The sequence below is a fragment of the Cupressus sempervirens genome, chromosome 4 (assembly GCF_028749045.1).
Source record: "Cupressus sempervirens isolate cs-2001-9-10 chromosome 4, ASM2874904v1, whole genome shotgun sequence".
In the NCBI taxonomy this organism is placed as follows: Eukaryota; Viridiplantae; Streptophyta; class Pinopsida; order Cupressales; family Cupressaceae; genus Cupressus; species Cupressus sempervirens.
Genome location: NC_143121.1, coordinates 716,183,229 through 716,210,559, shown reverse-complemented (window position 1 = coordinate 716,210,559; position 27,331 = coordinate 716,183,229). Strand labels below are relative to the sequence as shown.

Sequence of the window (27,331 nt, the reverse complement as noted above, 5' to 3'; positions counted from 1 at the left end):
TCACATTCTCCTGCGAGGAGCCGGGACAGCGGGCAGAGGGAGGTCATCGGGCAGAGAGGCATTTTCCACATAAACTCTGGCGGCTTCTTCCGCAAACGTCACTGCTGTCGGTAAAGAAATCACAGGCACTCCTATTTATTACAAGGGGGCACGGGTCAGACCATAGCAAATCTAAAACCGTCATTGGCACTTCATGGTGGAAGCTTGCATTAGACCCGAAGCATGGGTTCCATTCAGAGGGAATGGACGACTGGCTGAGTAAACAGTATATAACGAATTTGGACGGCACTAAGAGATAAAAATCTGAATCGATATTATATTTCAAAGATCGGCTGATTTCCTTCGTACAGTGATTCTCTAATATCGCCACATAAGCCAAGTTTGTCGCCCGTAGACATGGCAAGGTGAGGGCTATGTGGAGATGTCCGACTCTTCGTTGGATTACAATATCGACAGTGTTTGAAGAGGACGTGAGTGTTAGTTCGTAGAGCCATTGCAGAGAGGCAAGGCAAATATTTAGCAGGCCATTTGTCTCGAATTGAAAAAGTGGATGAAGGGATCACCAACTTAAGGAAACCGTGGCTAAAGACACAAACAAAATCAGGTTCTCAATAGATCATTAGAATCAATTTAATTATCAGGCATTGTTACTCTTCTTGTATTACCGTATGGAAACTTGTTATTGATACTTGGGTCTGTAATCACTGCACTATTACAAAGAGTTTAATATTATTGGCGTTCCAGTTATCATGGCATCCCTTGTATAACCATCTTATTTGCAAGTAGTTTCAGAGACAAATTCATTCTAGCAGTATTAGTTGTTGGCTAACTGTTTAACGAAATGTCAAACTCTTGAAGTGAATAAGGTCTTGGTGTTCAAAGGAGCAATAATCCTGTCAGGGATATTTCAGTGGTATCAGAGCGGTTTTCTTGCCATCCTGTGGGGTGAGAACCGACTTACATGAGTGATCAGCACTCTACTTCAACCAAGATGGATAGGTACAGCACAAAGTCTCCAAGGACACAATCTCGGACAAGTAATAGACGCAGTATTCAGAGTCGGAATTATGGAAAGGAGGACTATTCAGGTATTCAGGATGAGCTCAGAAAGATGAAACATAACATGTCTGAACTGTTGATTAAACACCACCGTATGCTTGACAGGCTGTCCGTCCCAGCTAAGGTGAGTAAATCAACTGGATTTCGTTTTGGCAAATCTTCTCACGAAGCGTTGACAGATACAATGAGAGATGCTACTAGGAACCTTAATGAGGAGTTCGAGAAACAAGTGTGCAACCAGTCAGAGGCTTCAGTTCGGTCACAGGAAGAAGCGGTGAAGGACATTACTCTGATGGATAGTAACTGTCAACCTGACACTCAAGTTGAGACAGTTGAATACGAGCTTTCCAAGGGTGATGTCTCAAATACTCAAGGTAGTTTGGTTTCGACAAGCAATGATTACAGTAAGGTGAGTTCAGATGATGATGATGTCATTGTGCATGGTGATGAGATACCTGGTGAAAATGAGCAGACATCGAGCATTTATGAGTTTGCTGAGAGAGAGTACCAGGCTCAGTTAGATGCTTCGTCACATGAGGATGAGATTGGCAGTACTTCACATGATTTGTCCAGCCAGCTGAAGGTAAGCAAAGATAGTATTGTGGCTTCTTTATCTCATCATGACAGGATGCGGGAGATGTTAGAAGAGCACATCCAGATGATTCAATTACAAGGAAGACATAAGGGAGTTCAGGCGAATTCTTCTTGCTTTGACTTACATGCAATTGGTGAAGGAATGGGAACGACGAAGTTGAGCTATTTGCATCTTCTATCAGACCGTGATCATCTACTAAGCCTTACCAAAGATTATTCAGATGCCTTGAGGAGGAAGGAGGAGGAAGTTGTCAAGCTTTCTTGCGAGCTTGAGGACACTCGAGCAATTTTGGCATTACAGGATTGGGAGAGACATAAGCATGGCATGGAGCTGGGCTTAGTTTCATCTTACATGCCTGACATTCAGCTCCCTGCAGCAGATGGATCATATATGGTAGCTGATAATGTTACGAGTTCATCTTGCATTCACATCCAGGATACAAGGACAATGGCAGACAGGTATGTGAAGTTAGTTGGTATTGGTCACATTACTCAGGTAAGGAGTTTGCTTGAGTTACCCGTTGTTCCTTGTTTACGGATATGGACTCAAGAATGTTTCAGGGGCATTTGGGGTTCAGTTAACTGGAGATCTTTTACACTTAATAGTAGCAATGTTTGTTTGAGTGCTATCATGGATTTGATTAGCAGAATACACGGTGTTGTCTTTCCTTGTGCCAGCAGTTCATCCGATGTTGGTATTAGTTTTTATGCACCGTTGTTGGGTTTGGTTCATATTTCCAGTCGACCATCCTTGCTGAAAGGTGTTGAAGGTTTTTCATATTTGGAAGCATGTACAGATGAGTCCCAGGATCGTTTTGACCTTGATGACATCCGGGAGAATGAAGTGAACAATTTTGAAGATTCAGCTTCCTTGACAGTTTCTTTAGGTACAGAAGAGCTTGACAGCAGAACTACAGATTTTGACACTCTGGATGTTGATATGAATTTTGGAGTTGATTCGCAAAAAATGGATGGTAATAACCCAGAGACCAGTATCTTTGAAGATACTCCTTTAGACAATGTGTCAAAGGGAATTTATAGAAGACGGTATAGCCAGAACCATCATGTGATTAGCCAATTGAAAGTTAGTGAGCGAGACATTGCTATCGCTTGTGAGCATTTTGATACTGCTCGTCAGTTGTTGGCGGTTACTAGTTGGGGTACGGCTATGACAGATGAGTCCAGCGGTGGTTACTTTTCTTTGGCAGAGATTCATGCCTTGCGTGAAGCTGTCCGGATTTTGAAGCAGGATTATTTACGATTGGTAGCCGACCGTGATCACTTGGTTGAGTGGGGGAGTACAGCCTATGAGGCACTCTTGGATCGTGAAGAGGAGGTGAGTGAGCTTTCCCAAGAGCTCATAGCGACTACTGAGGCATTAGAGGACACACAGCGAGATCTACAGAAGTCGCAGTTTCAATTGAAGGAGGTGACCGTGGAGTTGGAGCATTTGCGATCAAAACCAGCCCCAGACCCAGTTCATTTGACTACTGAGGTGGATGATGGTAAGTACACTTCCGCAGTTACTACTAAGGAGCATATTGTTAAGGCCGACACATACATTCAGGTTTTGGTAGTAGCTGGTCCTCATGAGTTTGGGATACCAGTAGAGTCAAGTCTCCAGATTGATTCTACTCAGATAGTTGATAGTGTGGTACAGTTGAGTACGCCATCCTTACAGGAGGACCAGTTGTGGTGTAAAGGGGAGTGTGTAAATGTTTCCTCATATAATTTTTACTGCACTGAACCGTTCATGAAGTATTTGCTGAATAATGCATGTGTTCATTCAGACTCGTATAAGGTGACAGAAGGTGTTCTCGTTCGAGATACTAGTGTTATTCGCGGATTGGTTGAGAAGATTATAGGGGTCCTTTCTACTATGCTACCTCACAGGGATCTTGAGGAGGGGTTTGTTGAGCAGAGTGCACAAGGACCTATCCGACCTACAGTCACTCGGAGTCAGAAAATGGAGCCATATGTTGATTCCCAGTTCAGTGATGATGAGCCAGCAGCAGAGTTTGGAGGTTCTTACCGGCATTATACGGTAGGGTACGCTCATCAGTTTTCTTTTGACACAGAGATAGAAGATTTTACTTCACGCAGATGTAGATTGGCTCCAGTTTCTTACCATCCATTAGGGGATAGATTGGCACCATCTTTTGAAAATAAAACTGGTAGTAGCAAGTTACTCGGCCTGCAGCATCGATACACCCGGAGCAGTTTTTCAGAGATTGAATTTGATGGCAGTAATTCAGGTATCTATAGCTGTTGTCATATCTACAGTGCAGTTGGGGGCAAGTGTCATTCTGAAGGGGGCTTGAGTTTTGATAGAGTTGATGTTTCAGTTGGCTTGAGTTCCGCAGAATGGTTTCTTCTACTGACATCTACAGTTGGGTTACAGATAATTTCATCAGAGTTGACAGTTGTTTGTATGTTGAGTACAGTTTCTCAGCTACTGGTATTGATGATTTCTCCACAGGAGTATGATGAGGATTGGGATGATACACAGATTTACATTTGGGATCCAGGAAGACTGATTGGTTCATGGTTCAGCCATTGCTTGGGGACAAGCAATTTCAGGAAGGGCGGACTGTCATGTCCCCAATTTTTTTGGTGACAGTTCGATTTAATTAATTTAATTAATGGTTGTCCAAGGACGACTAATTAGTTATTTTAATTAAATAAATAAATATTAAAAGATGACCTTGTATTTAATAAAGTGACTTGGAAAATATTTAATAAAGTCACTAGAGGGATAAGATCAAAAAGGTTCTAGAAGTCTCTGGAGAGGATGGAGGGAAAAGAATAAATAGGCACCCCGGGGCTCCATTCGAATCATGCAGTTGATTATCTCTCTTTGATTTTCAGGTTGTGATTCAATCACAGGTGCATTGTGGAACCTAGGGTTTTCGCAATTGTCACAGTTGGCCATTGAGAACGATAACTCTCAATTGGTACGCAATTTTGAGGGTGTGAAATATCATCCGAATTATTGCAGATTGGAGGTGACATTCAGTCATTTCATCAGGGGCAGAATCGGGTGGTCTAAGGCCGAATTTTTGAGAATCATTCTGAGAATTGAGATTTGAAGATTAAGCAATTTACAAAATTGGAGAGATCACTAAATAATCACAGAGTACAAGGACACGAGTTTGAAACAGGTTGCAATTAATATTGAAGCGATTCCCTCTGAACAAACAAGAACGAATTTGATCTCCATTCGATCCAGTCTAGACCAGTTCCAATCCCGTTGCAAAGATCAGTTATGGTAGGGTTCTTATGAACAACGATTGCATTAATCTGCAGGGCATCTTCGTCATTGGAGGCAAAATCAAAAGGGGAAATCGCGAGTACCATCTGGACCATTACGAGGGGCATTTCATCAAATCTTCAATCACGTCCAAAGTTGCATACGAGGAACCCATTCGCATCAAACCCAGATTGAAGACTGCTAAGCACAGCAAGCCGATTAATTGGAAGTCGCACGCAGAATAGTTGCAGGGTCAGGGTCAGATGACTCAATCTACATCCAAGTGGATAGAACCGCAGAGGGAATTGAATTTCGCATCAAGCCGACTGTAGAAGAAAAAACCAGTTTCCAGTTTAATCACATTCTCCTGCGAGGAGCCGGGACAGCGGGCAGAGGGAGGTCATCGGGCAGAGAGGCGTTTTCCACATAAACTCCGGCGGCTTCTTCCGCAAACGTCACTGCTGTCGGTAAAGAAATCGCAGGCACTCCTATTTATTACAAGGGGGCACGGGTCAGACCATAGCAAATCTAAAACCGTCATTGGCACTTCATGGTGGAAGCTTGCATTAGACCCGAAGCATGGGTTCCATTCAGAGGGAATGGACGACTGGCTGAGTAAACAGTATATAACGAATTTGGACGGCACTAAGAGATAAAAATCTGAATCGATATTATATTTCAAAGATCGGCTGATTTCCTTCGTACAGTGATTCTCTAATATCGCCACATAAGCCAAGTTTGTCGCCCGTAGACATGGCAAGGTGAGGGCTATGTGGAGCTATCCGACTCTTCGTTGGATTACAATATCGACAGTGTTTGAAGAGGCCGTGAGTGTTAGTTCGTAGAGCCATTACAAAGAGGCAAGGCAAATATTTAGCAGGCCATTTGTCTCGAATTGAAAAAGTGGATGAAGGGATCACCAACTTAAGGAAACTGTGGCTAAAGACACAAACAAAATCAGGTTCTCAATAGATCATTAGAATCAATTTAATTATCAGGCATTGTTACTCTTCCTGTATTACCGTATGGAAACTTGTTATTGATACTTGGGTCTGTAATCACTGCACTATTACAAAGAGTTTAATATTATTGGCGTTCCAGTTATCATGGCATCCCTTGTATAACCATCTTATTTGCAAGTAGTTTCAGAGACAAATTCATTCTAGCAGTATTAGTTGTTGGCTAACTGTTTAACGAAATGTCAAACTCTTGAAGTGAATAAGGTCTTGGTGTTCAAAGGAGCAATAATCCTGTCAGGGATATTTCAACTTAGATCCAATGATTGCTAAGTGTTCCATTTATTCTCATGAGAAATGGATTCATGTTGAATCACTACTCATGAAACATGGGTCAATGAGTTTGACTCAAAATCACACAGTTAAATCCTAATATTCACATCACATCATGATGTTGGTTTGTATGATTCAACATGATGTTTTTATGTAGATTATTCAATATTTGCCCAGTCTGCAATTTTAGTTTACTCATAAGATCTTTGATTTTAGTAATACTGGTATGGTTTTTCACAACCATATTTCCTATTTTTTGTATATTTATATGCATGGTTACAACTAATTGCTTAAGAGAGAAAATATTTGTACAAAAATCATCTATATTTTTTTTGCAGGTGTTCATAAAATCTACAGATATAATTTCTTTGTTTAAATTCACTAGAGGGTTCCTTTTCTTCAGTTATCTTGGGCTAGAAAGCATATTGAACTATAGACACAACCGCATGTTTTTTTTTGAACTCTCCCTTCAGAGGTGGCCATCTACCATTCTGATAGTAAGTGTTTTATTGTTCCTTATAAAAAGCTAGAGTTTGTGCTCTAGGTAAGGGATTTACCATGTGACGAAATGAATGATCTCCTTTTCTTGTTGTTGCTTGGATGGGCTTATGCAGATTAGGACCAGTGTTTATAGGTGCATCCTCTTCAACTTCTATTAACAAATGGGATTTTGTGCAGCTACTACTGGTACTGCTAAAGGAGCTGATGGAAGGACAAGCCTTCTGGAATTGATCAACAAAGGGATGCAATGTTCTGGAAGAAAGAGACTTAGGTAAAATATCTATATGGTTCTGAGAGACATTTTCGATAGTTTTAGTTACCTCTAGGAAGAAAGAGACTTTGTAAAATATCTATATGTTTCTGAGATACATTGTGGATAGTTTTGGTTACCTATACGAGCCATATTTAAAATCAAATATATAAATATCAAATTTGTAAGATTACATACAAGAATGATATTCAGGACAAGTTATTTTTTAATTCCGTGTCTTTTCATGATTTTCACCAATAAACAAATTATTAGAAATGAATTGTCCTTTTTAATGTCATATTATGTTTCTAGTGCTCTACAAATTAATCTATATTCAATATTAGTAAATATGACCCAAGACCAAGAATATGACCGTACAGAGTTAATTTGCTACAATTTTAGGTTAGCTTCAATAATATTTTATGTTATGTTGAGAATTTCCCTTAATATTATTCTATTTCTTAACAGTCTCTTAACTACAATTCTTAGTATATTTGGGGGATTGTAAATGGAGATACGTTGCATCTTTAAGTTCTAGATTAACCCATAGTTGCCATCTTACAGTTGTATTTACTGTAGGATTTGACAATAGCCTCAAAGTCCAATTGGTACTTGATTTAGGAGTGGTTTTAATTTTGTATTTCATGTGTGGTAACTGATTTAGGAGTGATTTGAATTTTACTTTTATGTTTGTTCTGTGGTTTTCTGTTTCTAGAGTTAGCTTCTGTTCTTGATGGCATTTCCATTTCAAAAACCTTACCTGTTTTCATGTACAATGAAACTTGGCTGCCAACAGATTACTATTGAAAGAATTCATATACTGTTAATAGTTGAGTAGAGAAACACCGAAAGAAACTTCACCGTTGCAATTGTTTTGCAAGCAATCTATGAACCCAGTATGCTGTAAAATTTGAATTCATAATGTGATGTAAAAATATCCATTGGATTGAGAATTCACTGGACTCTTATTTTTATACTAAATCACTGTATATTATACTGGTTACTTCAAAATTTAAAAGCTAATGGCATTTTTTTATGGTTATACAAGCCTGACTATTATAAACACCATCAAACCATGGAGTCTGTACGATAGAATATTACATGATCAACTTCAATCGTAGTCAACCTACAAACTGTCCAGCCCTTATATCTCTGTCCAAACGTTCTGCATTCAATGTCCCCGGTAACTCCCTGAAATCATCATTGAAGATGGAATATGCACTGCAAGAGAACCATACAGGGTTAAAAGATGAGTCCTTGGGGCGGAAAGACCAAGACAATACCTATAAATTTGAACAATTATATGAACGTCTGTATTATTTGTTGCCAATTTTGTCAGATGATTAAAAATTGTTGGAGCAACCAGCCATTAGAAAAAGAGCAAACATCACAGGCAGAAAAAACAGGTCTTGATAATTATCAAAATTCTGTACCACTGAAAGAAGATCTATATTTTGGACTGGGAGACTGGCTCGATTGGCAAGAGCTTCCTATAGTAAAGCACAAGGTCACGAGGTCAAGTCTCCCCTAGTACATGTGGCACTGGAGGATGTGTCGCGCCGTTGTCACTGGTTGTGCTTAAGAGTTTACGTACTGCAGTTTTTTTGGGGGGTGTTGCTACACCCAATTCCCGCAGTCTAAAAGGAAAGAAGAAGATCTAGACATAGAACTCTGATGGACCATTGAACTATTCTGTTGTTACACAAGGCTGCAAGTGCTGGAGTATGCAAGGCACAATTGCACAGATCCCCAAAGTTTAGGTATGATATAATGCAGGCCCTCAAAACTTATAAAGGTGGAAAGAAATTATATGCGACTCACACATTAGAAATTTTGCATTGTTGACAGAAATTTAAAGTCTGCATAAAGGATTTAGGTCAAGAGCAAGTAATCATGGGGACACTTGAGGTAAGAGTTTAAGTTATAACCATAAGGACCTAAGTCAACCTAGATGTTCTCCAGAAGCCTTGCCCTAATGTTACCCTTCACATTTACCCAAAATGCAATAAGTGGGAAACGATGATTTCCACATTGAAAGCCCAAAGTCCATTCCAACTGGCTCTTAGGCACCTTTAGTAGCCTCAGAGACACTTGGATGTAGAGGCGGAATGCATGGAAATGCATGAACCTAACTCCACCCATATGGATCCCTATAGGGGCAAATAGAAATAAAGATTTAGTGTGACCAAATTAAGGACCCAAGCCCACACTTGTGTTCCCTGAGCTTTTCTCTAATGTATATACTATACAGTGATATTTTCAGCCACTGGATGTTACTGTCTGTCAAGATTAAATAATCAAGACCTGTTCAGATCTTAAAATGGTAGATTGCAATCACCCTTCCTACTCCACACTAACAAATTATTTTAAGTGCTCATGTGCTAAATGGGTACCCTTGACTTGTCATCATTGCAAACATACATGAGGAAAAATCTCCTATTATAAAGATTACTCCAATTTATCTTGGAATGACTTTCTATTAAGGCATTAAATCTGGAACCTGTGACTGATCTCTAGGAAAGATGCTTTTCACATTGAAATTACAACAAAATAAGGTTGGAGTTATAGAAGAAAATAGTATGTAGAAATCACATTTAATGGAAATCCAGCAAGAAAATGATTACCTCCTCCAGCCCCACCCCAAAACTCATGATTTCTGTAGTCAGTGATCACAAATAACTTTTAAAGAGAAATTGTCAAGATCATATCTCCTCATTTCATCACATTTTTTCCTTGGCTGGGCAATTTTTTTTTCACTATAAACAGCAATATATGTATTTTTGGGAGTCATTTATCAGGTTTTTTGTGATTTCAAATCTTTTCTTAAGTAATTCTTGCATTCACCCTTCCTCCCCACTGTTAACAAATGGTTAAAGGTGTTTGAGTTGAATTGACTCTCCCTCATCAGTACAAATAAATACTTAAAGGTATTTGTCTGCTAAATGGATTCACTTGTAGTTTTAATTATTATCGAGACATGAGAAAAAACAGCATTAGTGTAAATGATTACTCCCAAAAGTTATCTTGAGATGACTTAAAATACACAGGCATCAAATACCACAAAAAATTTAAAAAATTCACTTCAAAGTGCTTGTGAAACTCTTTGAATACCCAACATGACATGCTTCAACTTAAATCCAAAATATGACATTACTTTCTACAGAGACATTACATCTGGAATTTATGATTTATCTATACAGAAGATGTCTTTTAGACATCAGCTATACAGTGAAAGATGGTTTGAATCGTAATAGCAAATGATGTCAAAAAATCATTCCTTACTGCGATTCAGGCAAGAAAATGGTATTTTCATTGAAAAACTTGTGATTTCTGACATAAATCACAAACAGCTTTTTCAAGATAAATTGCAAGATTGTCTCCTGATTTAAATGTTATTCTTTTGGCTGCACAAGTTTTTCACTATGAACAGTAATATCTTTAGATTTGTTTAAACTTTAAACTTCTGGATTAAACTGTGTAACATTATTGACTGTGGAAAATGCATTACTCTTTAAGTAATTTATCTATATTTATTTTGTGTTACAAGCAGGCTAACCCTAACACCAAATCGTAAAGCTTATTAGGGTTTTGGAATTAACATGAGGCTTTTTTATTAGTAAATACACCATAAACCTAGCTTTATAATGCTAAAAGATGTGTTTAGGGTTAGGGTTAGATTTTTTGTTGCTAAAACCTTAATACTATCATACCCTGAAAATGTTTAGGGTTTTGTTAGAATACACACTGAAAGATTAATTGGGTCGGATGCTCTCAAACAACATTCATTTAATATTATAACCTTAGAAAGATGGGATAGTCATAAGTAAGCATTCAAACATCATAACAAAGAAATGGAAAGCGTGAAAATAGAGCTACTCAATGAACATTGTGTTGTCATTGATGTCAATGGTGTATGTCATGGGTGCTGTCAGATTATCAATATATTCTTCATTGTCAAGGTATCCAGATGGTTACTAGAATTTTAATTACTTGTGATATTGCGGGAGCATCCTAGGGTAGTCAGCAATCCTGTATGCAGGGGCATTGAGCTGGGATTTGTTTAGTTATGCTTTGCGCAATTGAGGATATGTTTGAGGCACATTTGGGAACCTTGTCCTAAATGCGCAGAGTTTGGAGTTACCATCTTGGAGTTAGAGCTGTTTTGGTGACTGCTAGTCGTGTGTTCCTGATTTTCTAGGCAGACCTAGAGATTGTTTTTGCGAGCTTCGATCAGAGGTAGTTGGCGTGTGAGCTCTTGGATTTGGATCGTTGGATGGCACGTGGATCTATGCCTAAGGGCACATACTCTTATGTTGTCATATGAAATTGTTTATGCATTGTAAACTTGAGGTCTATCCTAAGTATTTAGTTATTTCAGGTGTTTAATGTCTGTTGCAAGCCAGCTTGTGGCTTGAGGGTTTATTTAATGTAACTTGCTAGGCCGACTTGTGGCTTGGTTTAAGTGTAAGTAGAGTCTTGTATAGTTTGGAATCATAATCATTCACCATGGGGAAGATGGAGTAGCTGAGAAGGGCGAAGTTTAGAGCTAGTAGCTATGTGTGGGCTTGGGAAACAAGAAGGTTGCTGGGTGATTTGCGAGCACAAGTTTAGATTCTTCTTGGGGTTTTCTACCAGATTGTGGATATGGACTAGCTAGGAGTTGGTTCTTGCAAGGTCTTGCAGAACTATTCTTGTAATTGCTGATGTATTTGGTTGTAACCTGGAAGGCCTTACAGCCAGGCATGTTGAATGAAAATTTTATGATTCTACTATGAGAATTGGTGTTGTTTTGGATCTAAATCTTTGTGTTATTGTTTATATTCTGCTGGGTGGTTATTGTTGGGGGCTAAGATATCTCCTTTGGGGATTCTCCTACCTTGTACTACATCAATGTGTCATGTTCGAGCATCATGTTCTTTAAGGACAGTCAAACTATGTTGGATAGCCCGCTTACAGAGTGTGTTCATGCGGGTCCAGACGTGTATGTTGTATGTTTATGTATAAAACCTATTGGGTTTATGTTTGAATAACTTATCATCTATTGTTGCACCTCTTTTCATGACATGCTCGAATAGTAGTTTGGCATATGGAAATTAAGATTTGAGGTGTGAAGAGCAAGAAGAGGTTTTTGTCATTTGCAGAGGTTATAAGAGAATCAAGGATAGAATGGGCAGAAATTTATAATCAAGAGATAACAAAACTTTATTTTGAAACTAAAAATGACCAAGATGTTAATGCTACATCATATGTAGGGGACTTGAAGTGACTCAGTATGAATGTAAGACATCGCACTTAGAATGTGTTGGATATTGTCAATTGGGATTCCTCACATGGAGAGTGGATTACATACCCAATCCCCACTTAGTCAGATGGCACTCCCTATCTTAACTTTGGAACCCTTAATCTTATTGGATGTGTACTCAACGTGAGGTTTATCTCTAGCCATTTATGTGAGTGGATGGGACCTTGGTTGTTTATATGCCCGTGTCTATTTTGTATGCTCAATGTATAATATGTGTGTATCTGAGCATTAGTCCCTTATTTGGTGTTACTAATTTGTTTGCCCATGTAACAATTTCCTAGTACTGTTTAAGATATAGCAACAGTCGGATGTTGAAATATCTGATTACAATTCAGATACACACACACACACATATCTGACTGTTTAATGTGAAATGATTATAATCTTATATCTCACTAACACTCTATTAAGTGTTGTTAATACCCAACGATCATGCTTATGATAAGCATCGATATCATTCATAAACCTTGGCTCATGTTTATAACTTTATACTATTGTGGCTAATGATGTCCATCCAGGTTATTGTATCAGGTGTGTTTAGTTTGTTAAGGAACTATGTTATGATAATCATGGGTCACCTCCACATAGGGTCATGATCCTACATGGCCAAGCCATGTAGAGTCACACCCCTACGTGGGGTGTGAATGTTCCAAGTAATATTTATTCTCTATCAGTCATTGCTAGGAAAATATCAATCCCAAAAACAACATATCAATACCAACAATTGGCCCTCTCCACATCTGCAGTTGCATTAAAACTTATTCAATATCAATCTTGTTAAATCTGCATTACAGTATTCAGATTACACTCTCTGTGAGATTCTAAGTCATAGATATATATTAGTAATTATATAGTTGCAGAACCGTATAATCATTAGAGTATTTCATTCAGTAATTTTCAGATTACTGATCTATAAGTAATATTGAAAAGAAACGGACCTCTATCACAGATCCATATTCCTTCACATGGTATCAGAGCCTTGTTGATACTTGATAGAGATCAAAAAGACAGTGAAATTACCTTTAAAAATTCAAACTTGCATAAAACCCATTCAAAAGTGCAATCATGGTGAATGGTGTCAGACTTGAAGGCGCATCAAATTTTGTATCGTGGAGAATTTGAATAATGATCATTCTTCGAGAACTTAAACTAAAATCATATGTGGAAGAAAACAAAACCATGCCAGAAAATGAAACAGATAAAACCATATGGAAAGGAAATAACAATAAGGCAATGAAAGTTATTATAGATGCGGTAGAAGATCATATACTACCAAATATATCAAAATTGAAAACAGCCCATGAAATGTTTATGACTATTCAAAACACTTATAAAATCAATAATACAAGCAGGCTGCTCACCTTAAACCAGCAACTTCTCTATATTAAAATGAATAAAGGAGAAACAATTACATCATATTTCACCAGAATTTCGAAATTAAAAGATTAACTTTCAACTATTGGAAATAATATAGTTAACCAGGAATTATCCTTGATAGCACTTAAAGGTTTGCCAACTTCTTGGGAATCCTTTATTTAAGGAATCGGTGCATGGCCTATACTACCTATGTTTCATCAACTTAAGAATGACTGCACTTAGTAAGAATCAAGATTAATTACGAGAGGGATCAGTCCAAATAAAGAGAGAGAAATAATAGTCATACATACAAGCAATAAGGGAAAGAAAAGAAATTTCAAACAGAAAAGAGGGAAGAATAATCAAACCTACAAGAAAAAAGATTTGTCAAAAATACAATGCTACAAGTGTGATAAGTTTGGAAACACTCACAGGTACTACCCTAAAAGGAAGAAATCTCAAGCCTCAATAGCTGAAGTTGAGGATGCTGTAAATTCACTATTCTTCTTAGCCTTATCAAGTGAGCTAAACAGAAACAAGAATACTTGGATAATTGATAGTGGAGCATCTCGACACATAACTGGATCTAGAGACCATTTCAAAACTTTTGAAGGACACTCAATTGAAGAAGTCACAATAGGGGATAACTCTACCTATCCAGTGAAAAATAATGAAACCTATTCAATACAATTAAAAATTGGAGTTACCCTTCAATTGAAAGATGTTATATTTGTACTAGGCATCAAAAGAAATTTGGTCTCCATTTCTAGCCTAGCAGACCAAGGATATCGTACCACCTTTCAGGAAGATAAAGTTCTATCTTGGCCTAAAAATTCTAACATTAAAAATGCAATCACTATAGGATTTAGAGATGGAAGTTTATATAAACTTTGCAATGCTCAAAACCAAGCACTAAATCATGAAGTTTCCAAAACTAACAAAATTTGGCATAAGAGGTTAGGACACCTCCATTTTCGTGCCCTACCCTCTATAGATAAAATCATGACCGAATTACCAAATCTAAAATTTGAATATATTGGAACCTACAAAGGATGTGTCTTAGGAAGGAACTCCAAAGGATCTTTTTCACATAGTGAACATAAATCAAAAGTTGTACTAGAACTAATTCATACTAATTTGTGTGGCCTAATGTTAGTACCCTCATTAAAGGGATTCTTGTACTATGTATTTTTTGTTGATGACTATTCCAAAAAAACCTGGATTTATTTTCTAAATAAAGAATCAAATGAAATACTATTGAAATTTAAAGAGTTTAAAGCATTAGTTGAAAATCAATCTGAAAAGAAAACCAAAACTCTGAGAATACATTTCTGAAAATTTCAAAGAATTTTGCAATTCTGTCAAGATTAAAAGGGAGTCTACAGTACCTTATAATCCGCAACAAAATGAAGTAGCAAAAAGGAAAAACAGAGCTATTATTGAAGCAATTAAAGCTATGATGTACAACCAAAACCTTCACACATCATTCTGGGTTGAAGCCTCAAATATAGCAGTATACATTCAAAATGCCCTCATTCAATTTTAGACAATATAACTCCTAAAGAAGTCTTCAAAGGGAACAAACCAAACTTAAGTCACCTAAAAAAAATTGGATGTCGTATATAACTATATATTCATGTTCCTAAAGAGAAAAGGTCCAAACTAGAACCCTCAAGAGGCGCATTTGTTAGTAATAGTGAATCCTCTAAAACCTACAGAGTATACATTCCAGGACAAAGAACTATCGAAATTAGCAGAGATGTTGAATTTGAAGATGTTGCATATACACTTTCTAAAAATATTGAAGAACCAAATGATGAGTCAACTATAGAATTAGATGAAAACCATATTGTTGAGATTTAGAGGGAGAATTGTTCAGAAGATCATGAACCCATATCATCTAATCCTGAACATGCTAAAATCCCAAACAATAAGAAGAGAACACTTTGGGCAAGGAAAATGATTGAAGAAAATAAGGTAGCCCCTGAAGAAATCTTTAGAGAAAGTAAGAAAACAAGAAGTCACTCTTGCTATGTTGCACTTATAACCAAGCTCATCAAATTTGAACCATCAAGTGTTCAAGAGGCTTTAACATGCCAAGACTGTGAAGATGCTATGATTGAAGAATATCAATACATATTGAAAATTAATGTTTGGTATATTGTACCTAGACCTGAGGATAAATGAGTGGTCTCCTCTAAATGGCTATTCAAAATCAAACATGCACCAGATGGTAGTATTGAAAAACACAAAGCCGGATTTGTTGCCAAAGGGTTCTCTCAAGGGGCTAGAACTGATTATGAAGAAATATTCACCCTTGTTACTCGATATACCTTAGCAAGAACCATAATTGCCATTACAACATTCAAAGGATAAAAGACCGCTTTTCTAAATAGTGTTATTGATGAAGAAGTATATCTAGATCAACCAGAAGGCTTTGTCACCCATGACAAGAACTCCCATGTGTGTAAACTAAAGAAAGCTCTACGGCCTTAAACAAGCTCCTAAGGCATGGTATGAAAGGATAGACAGCTACCTTACCAAACTAGGATGCTCAAAAAATAAAGTACATCCAAATATATACTTCAAAGTATCAGATGGTGACATGTTAATACTTGTTCTTTATGTTGATGACTTGCTAATAACAGGGGAAGATCATCTTATTATAAAATGTAAATAGTGTCTAAATTTGATATGAAAGATCTGGGTCTTCTACACTATTTTTTGGGTCTAGAAGTATGGCAAAAGGAGAACTATATTTTCCTAAAGCAAGGAAAATATACTATTGACATTTTAAAGATATTTGGAATGATGAATTGTAAACCCTTATCTACACCACTGGTGACAAGTCTTCTCAAACTTAGAAGTGATGCATCTAAATATGAACCTACAAATCCCACACACTATAGACAAATAATTGAATCATTAATGTATTTGCTGAACGCTCGTCCTGACATATGTTATGCAACAAATGCATTAAGTCAATTCATGTGTGAACCTAAGAAAATCTACCTCAACTGTCTGAGATACTTACGTGAAATCATTGGACTTGGTCTCGGATATGACCATGTTGAAATACAACTTCAAGGGTATTCAAATTCAAACTAGGCCAACAGTTCTATCGATCATAAAAGCATTACAAGATGTTTCAGTCTTGGATCTGCCATGATATCTTGGTTTAACATAAAACAATTTGCATTTGCTCAAAGTTTCATTGAAGCTGAAAACATAGCTGCCTCTATGGGAGCTCAAGAAGCAATGTGGTTAAGAAAGTTATTGGTTGGACTGTTTGGGAAGTCCTTCAATTCCACAGTTATACACTATGATAATTAAAGTTGCATTAAACTATCAATTAATCTAGTCTTTCATAACAGATTAAAGCACATAGAAATTCCCTACCATAACATCAGAGATATGGTAGATAGAAATGTCATCAACTTGGTGTACATTAGCACTGAAGAGCAAACTATCAACATATTTACCAAACCTCTCGCAAAATTAAAAGTGGAGTACTTTAGAGGTAAACTCGGTATGACTAAAATGTAATTGTAATTCCTAAGATTGAGCCTCGATAATGTTTAAATTTAATGTAAATCCGTTTATATTTTAAATGTTAAAAGAGTTACTATGTTGCATATGTGGATTATGTCATGAAAGATGACAATCTTAGGCTTGACCTGTTATCATGATAGACTACATTAAGTTGTCCTGGAGATCATGATAACGAACGTATCATGATAGACTACATTAAGTTGTTGTGTCGGAAATCATGATAATACATTTGTTGTTCTTGTGTTCTTGTTCTATTATCATGATAGACTACATTAAATTGTTGTCCCGGAATAGATCATGATAACGAACATATCATGATAGACTACATTAAGTTGATGTCCCGGAGTGTGTCGGAGATCATGCTACTTGTCATAATGGAGACTCCATTAAGTTGTTGTCCCTGAGATCATGACAAACTGGTTACTATTCATGATGAAGACTACATTAAGTTGATGTCCTGTTGTCTCGAAGTGCGCTGGAGATCAGATAATTCATATCCTTGTAGGATATATAATAATATATTTGTTGGTGGGCATCATGATGTTGATGCTAGTGTTCCTCGCTAAGAGGGAGTGTTGAAGATATAGCATCAGTCAGATGTTGAAATATCTGATTAATATTCAGAGATATATTCACTAACATACATACATGTATATATATATAGTATTGTATCTGACTGTTTAATGTGAAATAATTCTAATCTTAAATCTCACTAACACTCTAATCAGTGTTGTTAATACCCAGCGATCATGCTTATAATAAGCATCGACATCATTCATAAACATTGGCTCATGTTTATACTATCATGGCTAGTGATGTCTGCCCAGGTTATTGTATCAGATGTGTTTAGTTTGTTAAGGAACTATGTTATGATAATCGTGGGTCACCTCCACGCAGGGTCATGACTCTACGTGGCCGGGGTGTGACTGTTCCAAGTAATATTTGTTCTCTATCGGTCATCACTGGGAAAATATCAGTCCCAGAAACAACATATCAGTACGAGTGATCGGGCCCTCTCCGCATCTGCAGTTGCATTAATACTTATTCAGATCGATCTTGTTAAATCTGCATTACAGTATTCAGATTACACTCTCTGTGAGATTCTAAGTCATAGATATATATTAGAAATTATATAGTCACAGAACTGTATAATCATTAGAGTATTTCGTTCAGTAATTTTCAGATTACTAATCTGTGCGTAATTTTGATACGAAACAGACCTCTATCACAGATCCATATTTCTTAACAAGAACAATGGGGTGGACCTATGGGTATTATGTGGTTGGGTGGCCTAGAACCACTACTGCGAACAGTCTCATTGGAAAGAAATGGGATCATGCATAGAATGGAAGAAGGCCTCATATCTTTGTTATTGTATGTTAATGTATCAAGCTGTAACATCTATATTCATGACATTTTAGTCCTCTTCCGTATGTATAACTTTATGTAAGACCTATGCCGAAGCGATGTAAACAACCACTTAAGTGATGTCGTTCAGAATGAATTATGTGCCTTTTAATGTCATTGCCATTTCTGTGAAGGAATGAACTCAATGCATGATTTTGTTTTAGGTAAATAAGTTAGAATGCCTTTATATGATAATTCCTCATTAGAGTCGAAGTTCCCTAACCCCTAATAAGCCACTGATGTATTGAAATTGTTGGGACTCTGAAACCAGGGTTGCTTTTCTTATCTTTATTAATCTTGAGAAGAAATGAACTTAGTGAAATTCTCATTACTTGTGCTATATAAATCGAAATTGTGTTTCTATTGTTCTATTATGCCTTAGCATTCTCTACATTGTCTTGGGCATCAAGCTATTGGCAAGTGTGATACTCTTTGGCATTGAGCTTGCGGCAATAGTCTAGTACCCTATTTTAGATATTGAAATTGGGCCAAGTCAGATAGCCCATTTAAGGTACCAAACTTGGAGCTTGTCTAATAGCAATTTTTAGGTACCAAAAGCAAGCCCATTGCCCAGTTTTAGATAATGGACTTTCCCAATAACCAATTTTAGGTCCCAAACTTGGGACAAGGTTGATACCAAATATAAGGGCACAGACTTGATGCAAATTCGATGCATTTTTTGCATTGTTTAAGAGATTGGACTTGAGGCAAACTCAATGCCATATGTAAGTATTCAGACTTGTGGGAAGTCTAATGACTTGTCACGAAGAATTTAGCTGAAGGCAGTTTTGGACTTTCTTGGTTGCCATATCCCAATGGTTTTTAGAGGATGGACTATAGAGAACATGTATTCCAAGAGTTTTTGTGATCCTGCCTCTCTTCCATGCCTTGTTTTTTATCCCTACCTTGGTGACTTGTCACAAGGCACAGTTAAGTCTTCTATTTGTGCTACCTTGCTCAAAGCAATGGTGACGATGTTTGGTATGTCTATTGCCCCTGACACAGCACTCATTGTGCATGTTCGGTGCCTTGTCTTGGGCTTGTTTTCTTGTTGATGTTCTTTAAAAATAAAAAATTGGTTCACTTGGTTAATGTCATTAATGGTTGGCTTGGGGCGTTCTAGATTAAAGTGATTTTCCCTCAGGCTAGGAGGCACAAGAAACTACACCAAAGGTAGAGCTCAAAGAGTGTCACATATTTTTTAGCAATTTTATGCTCATGCCTTTGACAATTAAATTAATTTTCTCCGAAGCTAGGACATGAAAGAAACTAAACTGGCCAAATAAACTGAAGGTAAGAGCCAAAGAGGATAAGATATTTGCAAGGAAGCATCCCTATTATCTTCTGAATACAAATATTGGGAAGGCAAAATAAAATTATTATTGCACAATCTTTAAGGCACAATGTATCATGGTCTTGAGGAGAACGTTCACTGATTCCATAGCCAAAACCAATGAAGAGTGAAAAAAAAGGGAGTAGATATCTAATACCTCCAGGAGGTCATAGAGAAACATGTGGTCACCATTGAGAATAGATTAACAAAGATTGTCAGGTCAAATAAGATCCAGAAATAGACACTGTTACAACAGAAATGCAGGATCAAAATATACAAGAAATTAAAGCTTACAAAACATACAGGAGCATTCAAGAAACAAATCAAATGATTTGGTGAGTTTAAAAAGTGAGGATATTATATATATCATCAATTGAACTCACTACATCAAATTATGAGTAAACTACCAACACCTCGCCTCACAATTCAAGATGTTTAAGGTTTATTTTCTTTTCTAGATTCCTGAGTTAATAATTGGACAGATGTTGCATATTCCTGACAGTTTAAATGCATTGGAAAGTCACATTTATGGAACAAATATGCATCCAAAAAAGGCACATACTGATACGCATATACCTATATGCATTGAACAATCATATGCCTTAATCACGTGTCATTTAAAAAGCACAACAAAAAATGACAGTACAACAATAGCAGCAACATGTACGCAATAAGCCCATGGTCTCTTTACCAAATAACCCAGGATTTTAATATTGTCCTTTTATATAACAGTGGCATCGTATCAGTATGCGAATATGATAGAGAACAAGTAGATATTATTTCAGCCCAACTAATCATAATGTTCACAACAATATAAGCATGGGAATGATACTAAATGCAACATGACAGAGAGAGAAGAATTTAGAAAATGGCAAAAGCAAAAGGCCTGACAAGAGAATGAAGTTAATACTAACAACAGAAAACAAAATAGACTTAGTCTAAAAGATGGTCACTCTTTAGAATACATCAATTAAAAAAAATTGGCCAAACTATCAGCCTACATGTTATTGAGTATTTAATACATTCTTGAAGACAGGATCAACAAAGACATGCAATTCAGAAAACTACCACTGAAGTAGCCTCTAAAATTCTATAGATTAAAACTTACCATCTTACAAAGGGATTCTAACACGTGACTTTCATTAGCTTTTAAATTCATTTCTGACAGAATAAAATTGTTTGCATCTTATGAGGTGTTACATCTTAAGGCATGCAATAACATTTGTTTTGTGTTAACTGCATAATAAGGAGCAGCTTATCAGCTAATAGGAAATTAAGAAAAATTATTACAGAATACCTGGCATCCCCTTGCTGCCTCTGCCCAAGATTGAAAAACATCATACAAAATGCTGTAGTGAGAATCTGACATGCCAAAAAGACGCTTAATAGTTATGATAAATCAAAGATGTATTTATGGAAGAATAACCCAAAAGATTCATAACAGAATTTTAATTTGCCTCTAAAAGTATTATTGGTAGAAACTTACGTATAGAGGCCCTAAATCCCATCTGTATGCTATAGGTGCCATTATAAACCAGAGGAAAACCATTCCCAATGTCTTGAGACTAATGGAGAAAATTGTCACCAATAGGATATCTATTGACCAAAGAAATTGTAAAATAAATGATCAGTTAGCATTCTCATGTGTCAAACATAAATTACAACACATAGTTGTTGGAACTTGGGATTACAGAAGACCATAAAATTACCCGGTACTCTCAACTTATTGCACAAAACAAACAAAAGGTTCTTTTTCCACTGAGCTGCATTTTCTGGAATTTCAAAATGCTGGACTTCCATGGAAAAACTATAATCTGTTAGCACATGCTCAGAGCCTAAACACTACCATATTTGAGTTAAAAAAAGACATTATGACAACATCTATTCCAAGCTATTGCTGTTAATTAATTTGATCAATAAATATATTTAAAATAATAATAAATAAAGCTCACCAACTCATCTTCATCATCTTCTCCTATCACTTGTACATGTTTTGCAGGTGGTTTTGGTGCAACAAATGCAAGTAATGTGTCTGCTAAACAGTCATACCCACAAATTAAATGATATTAAGCAAGTTTGCAAACAAATACAAGCAATTTCTACTAGACCAGAAAAAAGTATCACATGACAAAATGGTTTTGCCTCGGACAAAGAAGCATATATCTTCATGGCGGGTGAACTTCATTGTATCAAAATGCAAGTGAAACAAGCAAACTTATATTCAATGATTTGTAATTTCCCTTGCATATTGACTTATTGGAAATTAAATGAAGAACATAAATTGTGCTTACTGTTAATACTTGCAATATCATTCAAATGGCAATGAATTGACTTCATCTATTACATTATTCATGTATTCCAGAGATCCACACTCAGTTAAAATTTCACTAGAAAATGTTCAACAGAAACAGACAAAAGTAGTGCTTCATCAAGCTCAGTCACTGGACAGATATGATCTAACATACCACTCTCATTGAGGTTGGCATGCACTTCACGTCCACCTTTTGTATCATCTAGAACTGCACCATGTAAGAAAAGTTTCAGGCGCTCAATTGGCAAATTGACCTCTACTCCAACCAACCTTCGCAGTTGAGATACCTACAGAAGTTTTAAAGAGAAATTGAGCAACAAATTCTTAATGATGAATCGTATAGAATATGTTTTCAATTTAGTATAAACCACTTGTAAAAAATTATTGGCATTGAATTATGTAAATATTATAAGTAAAGATGCTGATTGATTGACCTCAAAATAAATTGGACTAAAGAGCTAAAGGGTTCAGTTTACCCTTTGGATTTTACTTGTAGAAGAGCAACATCTAGTAACTGGCTAACATAAATCTTCGTTAAAAAGTATCAAGTCCATTCATCTAGAGTTACTTAAAAGTTAAAACAGCAATAAACAAGAATAAAAGGAAGTACTTATTGTCAAAAAACTGAATAACTCAAATTAAAAGTTGAGAGATGTAGGATAAATGCTACCTGCCTCAAATTCAACGAAAAAAAATTGCAGCTGGGTGTTTTTTTATCTCAAACTAGAATGCCTATCATAGGAAACAAGAAATCACGTTTCAATTCTCATACAACAATGGCTCTAAAAGAAGTCTCTAAATAATTCTTATAGACAATAAGGACGAGTATAACCACCTTGGAGCAATTGTCTAGTTCAAGAGCAGACTTTTAATGATACTGGAAGCAATAATAAATATGTGTGCATACCTTAGGACTACTTTCAAGAGAGGATGCAATAGGGGGGATATTTAAACAGCAAAATATAGCAAGCATATGATATTTTGGATGTAAATTGGAGGATGGAAAGAATATGATAATGGCATGGAGAACTGAAATGTCAGAAGTTTTCAATCTAACAATGAAATACAGTGAGAGATCTTTGAGAACAAAGAGGATTATGGCACTAACAAAGAAGTTAAGAAAAGTGAAAACAAATAATTTTTTATTGATCAATGCTGAAACAAAAATTGACCACTTTCTGATTTCACACATTTAAAAAGTACCTATGCTGTGCTTAAGCACAGATGAGGTATGCATATGGTCTTTGAGCTAACATCAATGGGAGGAATCACATTACCATCACGTTCCTTAAGGCAAGCCTCACTGAAATTGAGGAGTGAGCGAAACAAAATATATTTGATATACTAAGACATGGCTTTTTATTGTCCACTTATATTATGAACTAAGGTTGTTATGCATGTATATTTCATTCATGCAGGATAATATGTTGCCACTGAGAAACAGACCAATGCATAGTTACTAGAAGACTCACACTCTAACCCTGGTACTCTTTTCCATACTCGAAAAATGTCCCCATCTTGAAAGCTGATATGAGGATATCTACAAACATTAGGAGACTCCAGATGAAGTTGTTGGTGAGTACAAAGTTATACTAAGGAAGGGGTGGGCAGGAGGCAAAAGACTCAATATAACCACAAATTTTACTTTTTCAACTTGATATCATAAGCATGTAGCTTAATCTCATAAACATATTCATCGCATTTACCATTCACATGAGATCTAACTATCATGCAACATAAATGGAACAGAAGATATACATAGAAACCCTTACAGAAGAAAACCACGACAAATTAATGCTTTCTATATAGATTCTTCTTTTACAAATTTCATAGGCTTATCTTACTCGAAGCACCGACCTCTTATTCAATTCAAGAGAACTTCCCATTGGAGGCACCAATCCCCCATTCTTTTAGAGGCATCAAACCCTCATTCTTTTAGAGGTACCAACCCCTCATTGAATTTTCCACCTTATCAATGTTGCTTCTACAATAGATGTTGGATATCATTTTCCTAGACAAAGTCTCTTCTTCAAGTTGCTATTATGGGGACAATAAATTTGCCATAGAACAGATTATGTCATGTCCCCTCTTTAGTCTGACTAGCAGAGTTATGTGAGTTAGCCAATCATGGGGGTCTCGTAGGCTAGCAGTTGTGGATAGAGACACATATAGGATATTCAGTGACCAGGCTTGACTTTATAGGCAGTTGGGAGCCAGATGGGTTCAGTTCCTTGATTTTGGGGGGTATCCCTACATTTTGGGAGGATGTGGCAGTTTCCAGATGTGAGGTTCCACATGACCATTCCATGGTTTCAGTTTCAGAATGACAGGGTGTGTTCCCTAGTTTCTAGGAGCATCCCTAGATTTTAGAGAAGGAACTGCCAGTTAACCCATCTCATCTGATATCAATCACAGATACGTGACATGGTTAGTTTCAAGTTTGTTTAGTTGGTTTCGACTTTCAGATGCAAAATGGGGAATATTTTGATATATTTAAATATCTCCTAAGTTAGCATTTAAATAATTTATAATAAGGCTATTTATATAGCCATTTTAGAGTAATAAGGGGAATAGGGCTTCGTTTGGTCAAATGTGCCATTGTGTTATAGCTCATTGGAAAGGACTTGAATTATTATAACTATTTTCACTATCTAAAGACATTTTTGCACTTTGAGTTATGACATTTTAATAAAGTAATGTTTTTCCTATAGCCTAGATGCCTTTATTTGGGAAAATGTTATTTTATTATAAAGTGCGAAGTGTAATTCACAATTAGGGTTCGATTTCCACTTGGGAGGAGTTATAAGGAGATGAAGACCTAATTGTGGAGTATCTTTTGACATTTGAAACTTGTGAGATTGGAAATTGCTCTAGTGGAGCGATTCAGAGGCTTGGGACGAAAACCTTAAGTCTGGAGTGTTGGGACACAAACCTCATCAAGGATTTAATGATTTAGTATTGGAGTTGGAAGGTACTATTCTCTGTGGCAAGGATCGACATTCTTCATAGCACCATTTATCAGAAGGAAACATCACATTCAGCTAGGCGGCCAGCCTATTCCAGCTTGGGTGTTTCTTCCACAAGCAGCTCGGACTTGTATTGTGGGCGGCTGGGCACCATTCTTTATTAGCAACCACGTTTTGCAGTTTGGAGATCATACAAGGGTTTGTGACAGCAAGCTCTCCATCTTTTGTGATTCTAAAACCCTTCTACAGCTGGCGTCAGGTTCATTGTAGACAGCAGCAATTCCATTTGATACATTTATTTCTTTGACTGCAAAAATATGAATATTATGCCTAGTACAATTTGAATCATTTCCAGATTGTTAAGTGTTTTCACTATTTGAATGCTGCTCATCATTCTTAGTTCGAAGTTATTGCTTGTTTGTCATTTACTTGCATATATCTTCAACAACACCTAAAAACTTGAAAACAAGAAAAAACCAAAAAAAAAAAAATCAGAATTCTATGAAGTCTATTCAGAGGTACAAAATTGTGGTCAAAGTCTTGAATTTTGAAACAAGCATCAATTTCCAAGGTCACCGAAATTGGGGATCTTTCAAATTACAATCTTCTCATGAAACTTTTATAAATTTTTTGTACAAACTTCACAATACTATCTTCAAAATGCTTCATGAATCTACTCCTGCATGTTAAGGGCATGGATCTTCTGCAAATGTTTACACTCCTATGAATGATCCTATTTGGGCAGATTGCTAGAAGAGCAAACTTATGGATTTCGGTGTGTCTTCTAGTCTGCAATCTAGCCCTCCCTTATACCTAGCTCAAGGGGCATGTTCATTGAATGGACATGTTCATTGAATGGACATGTCCATTGAATAGACATGTTCCTCTCTAGGTCAGCCTACTTCAAAACATGATTGTTTCCTCAAGATTGGTGCCCATTCCAAGAGTTACTAATGGTTAGTAACTAACCAACCACACTAGTAAATAAGAAGGCTTATAAAAGCCACAAGGAAGATGCCAATCTGTCTAGAGGGGACAATATGTTTTAGTGACGAATACTTAAGGAAACTCATGCATCCAGATTAGACTGATCTGAAAATCAGAACACTTGTCTTGTCAAAGTTACAAAGAATTAAGACTCCCTCTTAACTTGATAAGTGATAGAAACATATCTAGCAACATCAATAGAGATGACTAAGCATAGATATACACTATACCTTTTTGAATTTCAAGCATGATGTATCATTATACAAATGATACACGAAAACACATCATATTACAAATCTTGTAATATGAGTTATCACCGAAGCTTGTGATCAAGTCATTAAGCATCGTTCGCAATACAAACTATCAAATCACCTAGGCTTGTAACACAGGGTGTTTGACAAGGGTTGTGATATGAAGTATTACCTGAGCTTGTGATAATAGTATTGCATAGAATGCAATACTCAGAGTAAAGACTAGAGAATAATTAAATTCTCCCTTTACCCAAGTTGTGACATATGGAGTTTTAGAAATGTCATTATCACAACATGATCTTGATTTCGTCCAAGATCTAGATTCTACCAGCAATCCATTACTAGAATGCCTTACACAGGATAAAATCCAGAGAATAATTAAATTCTTCCTTTATCCAAGTCGTGACTCATAGGCACACAACATGATCCTGAATTAAGATTTGCCAGTACACTGGATAAAATCCGGAGAATAATTAAATTCTTCCTTTATCCAAGTTGTGACTCATAGACATAGAAATGCCTCCATCACATCATGATCTTAAATTCATCCAAATCTACTAGTAGTTCTCTACTGGTCAGAACATTATCTCAAAGATCGTCACCTCTTATAATATCTTTATACAAGTGTTCATTATTTCAGAGATCGTCACCTCTTAAATAACAAACACAAATGGTGAAGCCCCATAACAGTCAATATCCTGAGTCCCTAACAATAATATAAATTATCATAAGAATACAAAGCAATTCAATCATACCCGGATCTTTCCTGAGATGATCACTCTCAGAGACATTTGATAAGAATACCTGCTTTCTAATTTCCAGTACTTAAGGATAAAGTCTAGAGAATAATTAAATTCTCTCTTTATCCAAGTTGTGATTCATAGACATCAAAATGTCTCTTTCACAACACAATCTTGAATCTA

The 27,331-nt window shown here is 36.5% G+C and overlaps 1 protein-coding gene across 2 annotated transcripts in view; it reads right to left on the bottom strand.

Annotated features, from left to right (window-relative positions):
* Nucleotides 1-7,842: 7,842 nt before the first annotated feature.
* LOC149563277 (ubiquitin family protein) overlaps nucleotides 7,843-27,331 on the bottom strand; it is a 34,515-nt gene continuing 15,026 nt past the window's right edge. Inside the window, exons 2-7 of one of the 2 annotated variants that reach the window (XM_089826627.1) lie at nucleotides 22,359-22,491; nucleotides 21,846-21,928; nucleotides 21,603-21,681; nucleotides 21,380-21,489; nucleotides 21,191-21,255; nucleotides 7,843-8,164 (exon numbers count right to left, since the gene is read on the bottom strand). In XM_089826627.1, coding sequence (XP_089682753.1) covers nucleotides 8,065-8,164; nucleotides 21,191-21,255; nucleotides 21,380-21,489; nucleotides 21,603-21,681; nucleotides 21,846-21,928; nucleotides 22,359-22,491 — 570 coding nt within the window. In that variant the 3' untranslated portion in view covers nucleotides 7,843-8,064. The remainder of the gene's footprint in view (nucleotides 8,165-21,190; nucleotides 21,256-21,379; nucleotides 21,490-21,602; nucleotides 21,682-21,845; nucleotides 21,929-22,358; nucleotides 22,492-27,331) is intronic. The other variant, XM_089826628.1, reaches the window with a different exon arrangement.